This window comes from Sorghum bicolor, chromosome 7, assembly GCF_000003195.3.
Source record: "Sorghum bicolor cultivar BTx623 chromosome 7, Sorghum_bicolor_NCBIv3, whole genome shotgun sequence".
Taxonomy (NCBI): Eukaryota; Viridiplantae; Streptophyta; class Magnoliopsida; order Poales; family Poaceae; genus Sorghum; species Sorghum bicolor.
In genome coordinates this window covers 57,801,918-57,815,090 of record NC_012876.2, presented here as the reverse complement: position 1 = coordinate 57,815,090, position 13,173 = coordinate 57,801,918, and the positions used below count along the sequence as shown (strand labels likewise).

The window sequence follows — 13,173 nt, the reverse complement described above, 5'->3', positions numbered from 1 at the left end:
TTGCATGTTCCGCTAACACTACCTTACCACATTAGAAAGGCTGTTAGAGTTTTCTATGTTTTTTGCGGGGATTTCTATTTTAAAGATTGGCTAAATCATAAGTTTAGCCATCTATTTTAACCAACTCTTTTAAAGTTGTTCTAACAGAGTTTCACCTAGAATTTCAAAAAGAAAAGCAGAGAACAAACAGAGATGGGGCAGAAAATGGCGAGCTTCCAGATGGTATCCACCGCCAGCAACCAAAGCCGCAAAGTGAACTTACTATACTTGCATTGCATATCTACGTTAGTTTCCTATAATGAAATTTCGTTAAAATTAAAGAGTTTAAACCAAGACGAATTTGCATTGGAACTTGTATTTTGAGTCCGACGGCGGCAGAAGGAGATCACGATACTCGCTGGTGAATCTGCCAGCAGCCAGCAGCGCAATATTGTACTAGTTGCGCAGCAGTAACTTTTTGTTGATTAACTATGCTAGCAGCAATTCAAAGGAATTCAGGCCTTGTTTACTTCCACCAAAAAACCCAAAATTATTTAAGATTTTTCGTCACATCCTTCAGGCCTTGTTTACTTCCACCAAAAAACCCAAAATTATTTAAGATTTTTTGTCACATCGAATTTTTAGATGTATGCATTGAGTATTAAATATAGACAAAAATAAAAACTAATTACACAGTTTGGTCGAAATTGACGAGACGAATCTTTTAAGCCTAGTTAGTCCATGATTGGACAATAATTACCACAAACAAACGAAAGTGCTAAAGTGTCACAAGATTTTTTCGTTGAGGAACTAAACACGGCCTCAGCCAACAATAATAGGAAATGCCAGACTTCTCTTTCAGAAAGAAATATTCTTGTAATTTGAACAATGGATTCAAGGTCTACTGTAATTCTTAGTTCCTCTTTTCTTTTCTTTGTTTCTTTCTTAGTTTCTTGATTTTTTTCTTACCATTCTGACTTTCTTTAAGTTTGTAATTTGTCTGCAAGTTCTTTGACTTCATTAAAGTTTCCTATAGGGGCCTCGACCCTCCAGTTTCTTAAAAAAAATGATTTTCCATCAGTAGCAATTTAGCATCGAGACACACCGAGGATACACATTAGCAAAGGGAATCAATCCGGCGCTTTTCAATTCGCCCCCCGCATCTGCCATTTATCACAAGTCTACCCTACAGAATACACACACAGGGATGCCGAACGAATTGACACACCAGCTCTCAGCTAGCTAAGCTTCCGACTCCGTCGGGCCGCGCTGCTGTCACGGCCGGTCGGCGCCGCCGGGTGGGTGAGGCTCTGTCTCAGCACGCGTAGTAGTCGACGAGCTCGTCGAGGGACTCCGGCTGCGGGTCGGCATTCTCCAGCATCCACAGCAGGTGCTCGAAGAGGACGACCTCACAGCCGACGACGGTACCTCCGGCAGCGGCTCCCCCGGTGGCGCCGCCGCCGGTGCGGTCGACGAGGGTCTGGAACAGCGGGTGGCTCACGAGCTCCTCGGCGATGAGGTACCTGCGCCGGGACTGGCCGACGTAGACCGGGTGCAGGCCCTTGGGCACCTCGTCCGCGCCGTGGAACGACGCCGAGCCGGCGCCGCCGCGCACGCGCGCGCCGCCGTCGTCCTGGACGCCGGGGCCCGGGCCGGGCGACGGCGCGCGGGCGATGCGGCTGGACGAGTGCCACCTCTTGATCATGCACCGGAGCTTGGTCAGCCCGCCCTTCGCCATTGCCTCGGTTTGGCTCGGTCGGCGGCCTCTTTCTTCGGTGGACGCGGCGAATGGAGCGGACGGAGGAAGACGGTGGTGATGGACTGACTGACGATAACGAGGAAGGCAGGGGAGGCGACGGGGGGCTGCATATATAATCGGGGAGGAGGGGAGAGGAGGGGAAGAGGGGGACGTGGGGACCGCATGTCGGCGAGAGGTGGAGAGCCAGCCTGCAGCCGCTAAGCAGGCGACAGTGCAGCGGCAACTGGCTGGGGCAGCTGTCAGCTGGGGGACTGCACTGCCCACTGCCTGCGAGAACGTTTGCCCGGCTTTCCTCTGTCGTTCAGCGAGCTAACAGAGCCTTTTTCTCAGCAGGAATTTGAACTGCATCCAAATGTGTAAAATATATAGTGAAGAATTACCGACCCAGGAGAATAAGGGGCTTTGTAAATATATAGTTCTCCAAAAATTTTCTAAAGTTTTTAAAATTCTCCGTCATATTAAATCTTATAGTACATGCATAAAACATTAAATATAGATAAAAAAAAATAACTAATTGCATAGTTTGTCTAGAATTTACGAGACGAATCTTTTAAACCTATTTAGTTTATAATTAGATAATAATTATTAAATATAAATGAATGGGAAGTAGTAACCGTGGAGCTCGCTGCACGACAAGCCTGTGTACAATATGATAATACTCTCTTGGCCCTTAAAAAAGTATAATTATTATAAATCATATTAACTTTTCTAATAGATAGTTTTTACTATATATATCTAGGTACTCTTTCCGTTTAAAATTATAAGATGTTTTGTTTTTTCTAGATTCATAGCTTTTACTCCCTCTATCCTAAATTATAAGACATTTTGACTTTTTTTGATTTTAAGTTTAACCACTCGTCTTATTCATTTTTTTGCAAATATAGTCAAATTTAAATCATTTGTGAAAAACTTTGATTAATAAACCAAGCCACGACAAAAGAAGTGATATTTTGCACAAAATTTTGAATAAGACGAGTGGTCAAAGTTTGTGTTAAAAAAATCAAACGTCTTATAATTTGGGATGGATTGAGGATTATGCACTTAAGAGGGGTGTTTGAGACTGCTTCATAAACTACGCTCCACAAACTCTATCGTGAAGCTGCTCCACAAAAAACTGGAGTTTCTAGAGTACATCTTTAGGTGCTCTCACCACTCCACCTTTTTGTCTCGGATAAAGTGTGTAGTGGAAACTGTTTACTTAAAAAAAACTTAGAGCAGAACACTCTCAAACACCTCCTAAATATATATTATGTCTAGATATATAACAAATGCTAGAAATGTCAAAATATCTTGGGACAGAAGAAGTACATAACAAAAATTAATGTAAAAAAATTAAAGCGGTCTGTAATTTCGAAGGGATGGTGTAGATCTTAGATAAGTCAAACTATTTTAAATTCAACTATTTTTTAAGAAAATATAAACACTTTTATCTCCGGTTATATTCAATATGAAATATATTTGACAGTCAATCTAATAGTACTTATTCAATATCATTAATGTTTGTAACTTTTTATATATATATATATATATTCGGTTAAGTTTAAAATTATTACATTTATCGGGAATAAGAATTGTTTTTTTATGTTCCATTGCTGGCATTGCTGCTGGAGTTTTCTGCCTGTCTGGCTGTACAGTGTACACCGTGCTACGGCTTACAGTAAGCATGAACCTGCAGGGGCGAGGAAAAAAGACAGCTGCTACTCTGCAAAACGTGGCCGACTGGGGCATGCAAGCTGTGCTCGCTCGTACTGCTACGCGCCTAGTACGCCCTGCACCTGCTACAAAACGCCATGGATTAGCTGGAGCACTCGGTACCCGGCCCCGGCCTTGTTTAGTTCACCCAAAAAGCAAAAAGTTTTCAAGATTTTCCGTCACATCGAATCTTGCGGCACATACATGAAGTATTAAATATAGACGAAAGCAAAAACTAATTACACAGGTTAGCTGGAAATCGCGAGATAAATCTTTTGATTCTAGTTAGTCCATAATTAGATAATATTTGTCACAAACAAACGAAAGTGCTACGGTACCGAAATCCGAAATCTTTTCGGAACTAAACAAGGCCTAGGCAAAAATTGACTGGACCAGCCAGTATCAGATCATATACTGATATATATATATATATATATATATATATATATATATATATATATATATATATATAAGATTTGTAACGTAAAGTGAGTATACTATGAAAATATAATTAAGAAAAAATCTAATGATACTTAGTTAGTACCATAATAATTATTATTTTATAATATAAATTTGGTCAAACTTAGAAAAGTTTGACTCTCCAAGATTCTTGAAATGTCTTACAATTTGGGATGGAGGGAGTATTATACACTAGGCAAACTAATAACGTGTGCCAGTAACTTGAAATTGTTAGCCAGTTAGCCATGGGAAAAATTGAGTTCACTTAGTGGCCCATCAATCCTTGTTCTAACATAACATAGAACTGGCCTATCCATCTGTGTTGTAGCACAATGTAGAAATTTATGTTACGCAAGCATTACAAGTTTCATGGTTAACTTTAAAATTAAACGTGTAGCTAATCAAAAATATTTACTCACTCTTTATTTAAAATATCAAAACACCAGTTTAGATAGGCACTGTACAATTTTCACTCAGTTGGCATGAAATTATCAATTAATTTATATGTGTTTTATTATTCACATGCATATCTATAGGGTTTTTAATATGTATTTAGTTGAAAGTTTAGCTTAAATTCTGTCTTTCCTTGTTGCATCCTTTTTGGTATCATAAATATATGTTTTGTCTTTCAATTTTTGATATTATTAGTCGTTGTAATTTTTTATCTATGTTCTAAGTTCAAACTCTATTGCTTTGTACTAAGTATCTTTTATTCAAAATTTTCCTATAAATTTTAGTTAAGAAATATATTATAGATCTTAGACGAGTCAGCCTAATAATACTCAAGATGTTGGATTTCCTCTATCATAGAATTATATGTGTAGTATCATTGTTTTATAAATAAATACAGTCCTAAAAACAAACTATAAGCGTTCACATGTAATAATAATTTAAGAAAAATATAAAATCATCTAAAATACCAACTTCCAAAATTTATTATCATAGAATATTAATACAATAAAATTGAATTATAATATATGTATGTATACTTTGTGAAACATAGCATTTATGTTATTTGAATCTAATAAGGATGGAAACAATACATATGTAATATACTTTTATGGTTTATTAATACCTTACGTGGTACATATTATAATAGCAGATGTGGGTAATTTCGATGTAAATTAAACATAGTACTTTATATTATCTTTGAAAGGGGTAGAGGTGGACACTAAAGCAAATTTATGGGTTGCCCTAATTTATCTATCATAATGGCAAAGGTTAGTAGTTTTTTATATTTTGTTGAAATATATAGGTAAGTTATTGTTGTATCAATTTTGATGGCACCATGAATTGACTTTCAACTTTTGATAACATTAGTTGCTGCAATTCTATTGTCGGCGTGTTAAGTTGGAACTCTATGCCTACTGTATGTCTGTATCGTTGGTTCAAAATTTTCCTTTTTTATTTTGTTGAAAAAAAGTCCTAGACATTGTAAAAAATATTCCTAGACTACACTCTAGTTTACTACAATGGCTTAAACAGTATTTTTAGTCCACACGATACTTAAGATGTTGAATGTCTTACATCAAAGAATTGTTTGGTACTATTGTCTTATAAAACAGAAAAATCTTAAACTTAAATTAACAATATTGGTATGACGTAATGTTTTAGTCAAAACATATAGAACCATCTAGAGGGATAACTTTAAAAAATATTATCTGGAGTTCTAAATAATCTAAAATGAACCATTACATGGTTTGCTAAAGAAATATTTTTCCCATGTTTGATAAAATATTTAAAATAAATAGTTGCCATAATGTATGCATGTTTACTTGCTCTATGTGGAAGCACATATAATTCATTCTTACTTTTAATTTTTAATTTAAGAAATGGAAAAAGTGAGCAATTTAGAAAACATCTGTAACACACTTTATGGTTATTTAACACTTTATGGAGTAGCAAAGGCTAGATGTTTCAGATTATTATAATAATCTCTAATATTTGAATTTTTTTTCCAACACGTCTTGTAAGGATAATTGTCGAGGCTTTGTTGGAGGCATAAGATTGAGACAACCGGAGAATGGAGTTTGCAATATTTACTAGCTAGTATTACTACTTCTGTCCTGAAATGATAAGCACGTACATTTTGTAGGGGAAAATCAAAATTTGCAAACTTTTGATAAATATTATTCAAGTTATACATAACTTTTTAGGACATAAAGTAAATTTATATTCAAAGTGGCTCTTAGATGACATTGATTGCTTCGCAAATGACATTGTAAGAGAACCTAAGGGTTATACTCCCTTCATCCCGAACGAATTCCTAGAGTTGTCTTAAGTCAAACTTTCTAAGTTTGATAAAATTTATAGGAAAGGACAAGATACATAGCACCAAACTAATATCATTAGAACACAATAAAATATATTTTCATGTTTTGTTCATTTGGTGTCATAAATATTATTGTATTTTTCTGTAAATTTGGTTATTTCTTTAAGAAAAATTTGATTAGACTCACATAACACTCACATGATCTAGAAATATGTGTAAGAGCCTGGCTCTTTATCAAGAGCTAGTTTCTCTCTTTTTTATTAAAATATGAGAAAAATGCTTAGGGCTAACTCAACAATACTTAATTGTTAGAGCTAAGCAGTGTGTTTGGATGTCTTGCTGGCCAACCTTGATTTTTGTGCTGGTAAGCTTTTTCTTGCTGCCTTAGGTGAGCCAAATTGGCTCTCTTGGGCCAGCAAATACCCCGTTGCTTGCGCCAGGCAAGGTGAGAGCAACCTTGCCCAGAACCAAGCACACCACAAGTGATTGAGATGGGCAAAGTAACCCGTTTGGACAGAATAAATAGAGAAAGTACTCACTTAGTTCTAATTAGTCTTGTTGACTTGAGTTTATCTATCGAATCTGCTGCCAGTCATTCAGCAGCACAACAATACTTTCAACTATGACTTTTTACACAAACGAACAAGACGTCAACTGATATACAATATTAAAATCTTGGATTTCGCAGTTAGTAAAAGATTAAACCATAAGGGTATTGCCGTGTTGGAATATATATTTGGATCTGCACCAAATTGCTCACAACTTCTCTCTTTGACATAGAACACACTCTAAATAAATCATAAATCATAAAAGAAAGAAAATGTTTGCAATGCAAGACTTTGTCCAACACTCCAACCACTTGAATAGTAGTTGAGATAATGAAATAATTGATCAGAACAGCAAAAAGAATTAATTGCTGGGAAACCTTGACATGACATGCCTGCAACACAGCACCATCCATCTTTTGAACTCTGGGCGGCTGTTTGTGATCCAAACATGGACTGATCTACACAATATACCAAATAATATAAACGTGACATGCATTATTCACATCATTTTTTATCATTTACGACATACTTAATCAGTTGTATTTTATAATAGCAGCATGCACCGACCAAACAGAGTTCTGAGCCCGTTCGCTTGTCTTATCAGCCGTACTTTTTCTGCCAGCCAACCTTGTTTTTCTCTCACAATAAATCAGCGAACAGTAGGTCTCTAAAAATCCAAACTTTTAAAGATAATGCAGGAGAAATTCTATTCATCTCTGATTGATCAATCAAACAAACAAAATTAGAAGACTGACAATGACAGACATGTGCTTGAGAGGTTGGGTACGGTGAGTGTCCACATCCCCCGGCTAAGTCATTCCCCAGACCCCAGGTCTTGTTAATTTAGATTTGGGCGAAGATACCCTAATACTTATTAGTCGATTGCATTGGCTTGGAGTAATAAAATGTGTTAGGTCAATCCGCCGGAGCTAGAGGATTTGATACTGATACGCTCTGCCTTGTTCTGTAGCTAACGTAGATCGGTGTCGGATGATCGTGGGAATCATATCGTTTGGAGATATAAGCCCTTGTGGCGTCGGCGGATTGTCTCTAAGCTACTGATTTGGTGTGGAATCAAGTAACTTTTTTATAAGAGATCATTAAGTAAAAGTAATTATGTTAGGACCCATACGGAAATTTCACACAATAAAAAAATTACAAAATTCCTGCATTTTGACGGTGTGTCGATCTCATCAGCCAGTACATGTATGTATAGGTACGGGAGGCTAGTTGGGCGCCCGACTGGTCTGATGGACACACTGATTGGAACGATCATGCAGCATGCTCTGACGTGACATTTCCATGATCCTCCACGTGAAACAGTGACTGATTTCTGGAAATGTTTTTAGGGAGATCACAAAACCAAAGGCATACTACTGTTCCAGCCCGTATGGTGCATTTGATTCATGTGTCACACGTTTCACCGAGATTTCTCTGCAGTGTTCGGATCGATATCGCTACAGCTAAGCTGTGCTGAGGCCTTGTTTAGTTCGCAAAATTTTTCAGTTTCTCCGTCACATCGAATTTTGTGGTACATGAAGTATTAAATATAGATTAAAAAATAACTAATTACACTGTAATTTGCGAGGCGAATCTTTTGAGCATAATTAGTATATAATTGGACAATATTTGTTATACAAACAAAGTAAACAAGGCCAGGCACAGTATCTCTCTGAAAATTGCAGTAGCGATCGCAAACAGCGATGCAGATATATGTCTGTCCAACGTCGGTAGTCCGTCTGCGTCCGAGCTAGATTGCACCAATTAAGATGCTTAATTAGATTGCGTGTCGCACGTCGTCGTTTCAATCTCGATCCTGGTTAATAATCGATCTTGGCACTTCTAATAATGGTACTAATATTAGTACATTTGAACACACGTACAATTTAGTAGGTACATGTTGATCCATGCATGGTGCTTCGCTTTTGCATCCATTTGTCAGGCCCTGTTCGGTTAGCATGGATTGTCCCCATGAATCATTCCAACTGATGCAAGGTTATATAAATAAGACAAGCAATCCATATATGAATAGTCCAGGGAGCGATCCCGGCCGGTAACCAAAAAAAAGGCATTGGACTCGCATGTATATGGTAGTAGAGTTGCCTCCTCGCTAACCTATGAATAATGTAGTTTAACTTCAATAACCTCTAAAGTCCAAGTAGATTTCATATTCTTTTTCAGTATAGCAGCTTGCCTTTTCTTTTGATTTCATTATTTTCGCAATGACAAGTGCCGCACACACGGATACAATTCAGAGGTGTGTGTGTCAAGTGCAGGTGCAGTGCATATAAAACTAGAGAGATGCATGGCACAGAGCAACTTACTCGAATGCACGCATCATTAGTCTACTTTTAATCATCAAGGCAACCACTACTAATCATTTGATGTCTCTCCTACTCCAATTTTCCTTGCAAGAGTAGTCAAGGGAGCCAGCCATAAGACCGGCCAAAGGAAGCAACAAAGCCAAAAGGCACTCCATTTGCCTTACTGCGTGGCCATCTTCCATACTTCTTGTACATCTTCTCTGCTCAGTATCCAATGATTTACATGGCATCCACTTTTAGATTCTTCTTCTTCTCTGTCTAACCGCCAACCCAAATTTTAAATTTTGTACTTGAGGTCCACACTAATCTAAGGTTAGGACTTGGAAGAAGGGTGGTTAATAAAGATAATAATAAACTTCGGTAGTTTGAAATACTAGGTCATGTTTGTCAACTAGTAGTAGTAGTAGTAGTAGGGCTTCGTGGCTTGCAATTCCCATGAAGGACACGGATCAACGTTGCAATCATGGGAGACCCGATCGGACACCAACTATTGCCTCAACTACACTCAGCTTTTGAAAATGAAATTGTACTGTAATCGATAATTAAACACTGCAATACCATGTTTATATCATTTAAAAATTTAATCTTGATCCCATATCGGTGATTAGAAAATGCTTAGGGCTGTACGTTAGGAGTAGATGGAATCGGCGACAAATCAAGCTTAGCAGAGTACACGCCCCCATGTCGTGTTCCATGTCTTCTTTAATCAGACCTCTGCGCACTGTTTAGTTTAAAACTGGTTATTAAGCATATGGATTAGATGGTTACAGCTGAGGGGTTGGGGTCCAAAGTGTTAGCGAAACCCTGGCCTGACAGCAACGTGTATTGATTTTTCTAATACCACAGGCAGTTTGTTCCTGATGCTCATTTCAAGCTCAGCATGTCTGAGTATCACTCAGGCCGCAATTACATGTCACTTCGGTTTTGTTCCAAGTATATATGACCGTATGTTGTCTTATTGTAAACTGCAAATTGAGCATAGCTCGGTTAGTTAGTTTCATTGTGGTAGAACTTGCTCACATTGTGTACATCCGTTCGCTTGTCTTATAAGCCGTATTTTTTCTACCAGCCAACAATGTTTTTTTTTTATAATAAATTAGCGAACAGTACTTTCAGTTATGATTTTTCAGACCAGTGAACAGGCTAGAGAGCTATTCATCAACTCTATGCAATGCCTTCATCAGCAAATAAGCAGCGGAAGTAGTGCCATCATTGTCACGTAGTTGGATGTGTTAAAATGTAATAGGTACTGTAGCTTTTTTGTTTTATTTGATAATTACTATCTAATCATAGACTAATTAAGCTCAAAAAATTCGTCTTGCAAATTATTCTCTAGCTGCGTTTTTAGTTTCGTATAATAGTTTATATTTAGTATTCTATGCATGCGTCGAAACATTCGATGTGATGAGAGTTAAACTTTGACAATACGAAAACATGGCCTAAAACCAAAGTTTCAGACTCAAGGATTTGATGAGACATAACTGGCTCAAGAACATATAGGATGAACCGCAAGTTGACTACTCGGAGTTCTACATCAAGTTAATTTATTGATTGGGGCTGCTTCCTTTTGCTTGGCAATTTGGCGAATGATTTCGTTTTTAACGATGCTCAATATATATTTTTTTGCACATTCTATTCAGCAGACGCACTGAGTTTGGTTCTAGGTTTCAATTGCAGTGCTCGGATGCTTGCAAAGAGTAAAGCTGAAACTATTTTCCATTACCTAAAAATAAGTTCTACATCTTCACTGGTATGGGGTTCAAGGTATAATTCGTTACTATCTCTGATATCTGGGAAGACCTTTGGTAGCCAAATTCTAGTAAGAAAAAACGCAACATGTAACATGTCTCTACAAATAGTTACAACAAAAATAATTTATAAATTTCTTGATGAAAACAAATTTTATATTAAAATTATAGTTCTCGACATGAAAACAAATTTTGTAGTTGATAAATTTTTTATTTGAAAATGTTTACAGTTCCAGAATATTACTTTAAATGCATAAAATTTGATTTGAAACAACCTTGAATGTTGAGATGGTATATACCAAAGTTGTAGTTCTTAATATAGACTACAATTTTATAGTTGAAATATTTTTTTATTTCAAGTCATTTAGAATCCTAGATATGTATTCTAACTTCATAGATTTTGAAATTCAAAATTTAGAATCACTATACGACCTTGAATGTTCACATAGCTTGAATGTTCACATAGCTAATACCAAAGTTTTACAGTAACCGACCCGACCTTAAATTTTGGTAGGTGTTCTAGAGCCCCTACTCTGTTTCCCTTTCTTGCCGGTAGAAGAACAATGCACATCGTCGAAGAGTTGTATTGGGAGAATAATTTTTGCATTTCAACGTACATAGAAGCAATCGTGCAAACTCAAGAGATCTCATTATTAAGTGACGAAAATAAAATAAAATTGTTCTAGCAACTAATGGCAATCGAATCAAATCAACGGAGCCGAAAGAGGTTCATGAGCTGCAACAATGGTTCCTCTACTCTACCCCTACTTAACACACCGGAATTGCAGGATGATTTACCGCCGCGGGGCCGCGGCTTCGAGAAGAAGCTTCCAGCTCCGGCGGGCCGGGGCGCCGGTCTGGGCGCGGGGGTGGTTCTCTCTTCTCAGCACTCAGCAGTCAGCACGCGTAGTAGTCGACGAGCTCGTCGAGGGACTCCGGCTGCGGGTCGGCGTTCTCCAGCATCCAGAGGAGGTGCTCGAACAGCACGACCTCGCAGCCGACGACGACGGTGCCTGGTCCTGCCGCTCCGCCGGTGCGGTGGACGAGGGTCTGGAACAGCGGGTGGCCCACGAGGTCCTCGGCGATGAGGTACCGGCGGCGCGACTTGCCGACGTAGACCGGGTGCAGGCCCTTGGGCACCTCGTCCGCGCCGTGGAACGACGCGCCCTGCGCGTCGCCGGAGATGATGTCGCCGCCGCCGTCGTGGCCGTCGTGGTCGTGAGCCGATGGCGACGGCGGCGCGCGGGAGACGATGCGGCTCGACGAGTGCCACCTCTTGATCATGCACCGGAGCTTGCTCAGCCCGCTCTTCGCCATTGTTGCCTTTCTCCTTCGATCGGACGGGACGGGGCACCGGAGCGGGGGAGGCCAACACAACACAACACCAGACGCACGCGGAATTGAAGAAGGCAAGAGCAGGGGAGGGAGTTGAGGAAGACGGTGATGATTGGGATTTGGGAATGCAGGGGAGGCGACGGCCAGGAGTAGTTATTTATATATAATAAATAAATAATATAACTTGAAGAAAAATATATAATAATAATAATAATAATAATAATATAATATATAATCGGTGGAGTGGAAGAGGGGGTGTGGGGACCGCATGTCGGCGGGAGGTCGAGAGGCACGGCCGCTGCCGGAGTACTCCAGCCGTCACCAGGTGAGCAGAGCGGCGGCGGCAGCGGCAGCTGGCGTGGGCGTTTTGTCCGGAGTCGCTAGGCTCTAGCGTGTCTTGCGGAAGCGTGCATGTATGCATTGCGTCGTCTCTGTCCCGGATTCCGGTGGGCTGCGGCGCCGGTGAGCAGAGCGACATGTTGGCCGGATTCTTCTGCGGCCGCACAGCACAGCCAGGCAGTCAGATTCATAATAGAAAGTATTGTTAACTGTTTTATTATAAAAAAACAACAGATAGATTTGGCTGATAAACTCAAACTACAAGATAAGGAGAATTTCCGTAGCTAGTTTGCCAGGGTTTTTAACATGTCACCCGACGTGCGAACATTAGAGCAACTGTAAGAGCTTGACTAATTAAATTTCACTGTTTAGGTATTTTGTAAAATAGAAAACATTTCTTTTAAAAAAGTTCACAACAGATTTGCTATTTTACAAAATTAGATAGTTAGTATCAGTGGTTGGCTATATATGGTTATGGAAAATTAAGGGTAGCCAACTTTCTATTTTATGAAACCAGATAACACATCTGTTGGAGCCTATTTTGCTATGTAAATTTTAGAATAGTCTCCATAACAAGAATTGCTAAGCTCTTGAAATTGCTCTTATATGTTAATAATGACGATGAAAAATCACTGCCGTCCAAAACTTCCAAAAAGATCTTTATTCCTAAACACCAAACGATAAACGGAAGCGGTATACTATTTGCAGCATTTAAATA

The 13,173-nt window shown here is 38.9% G+C and overlaps 2 protein-coding genes across 2 annotated transcripts; both read right to left on the bottom strand.

Annotated features, from left to right (window-relative positions):
* On the bottom strand, positions 996-1,810 carry LOC8077886 (auxin-responsive protein SAUR72). The gene has a single exon (XM_002444414.2). It carries the CDS (start codon positions 1,715-1,717, stop codon positions 1,295-1,297), a length of 423 nt encoding a protein of 140 aa, XP_002444459.1. The 5' UTR covers positions 1,718-1,810; the 3' UTR covers positions 996-1,294.
* LOC8077885 (auxin-responsive protein SAUR72) lies at positions 11,352-12,246 on the bottom strand. Its single transcript, XM_002444413.2, has one exon. The coding sequence runs from the start codon at positions 12,096-12,098 to the stop codon at positions 11,679-11,681; it is 420 nt and encodes a 139-aa protein (XP_002444458.1). The 5' UTR covers positions 12,099-12,246; the 3' UTR covers positions 11,352-11,678.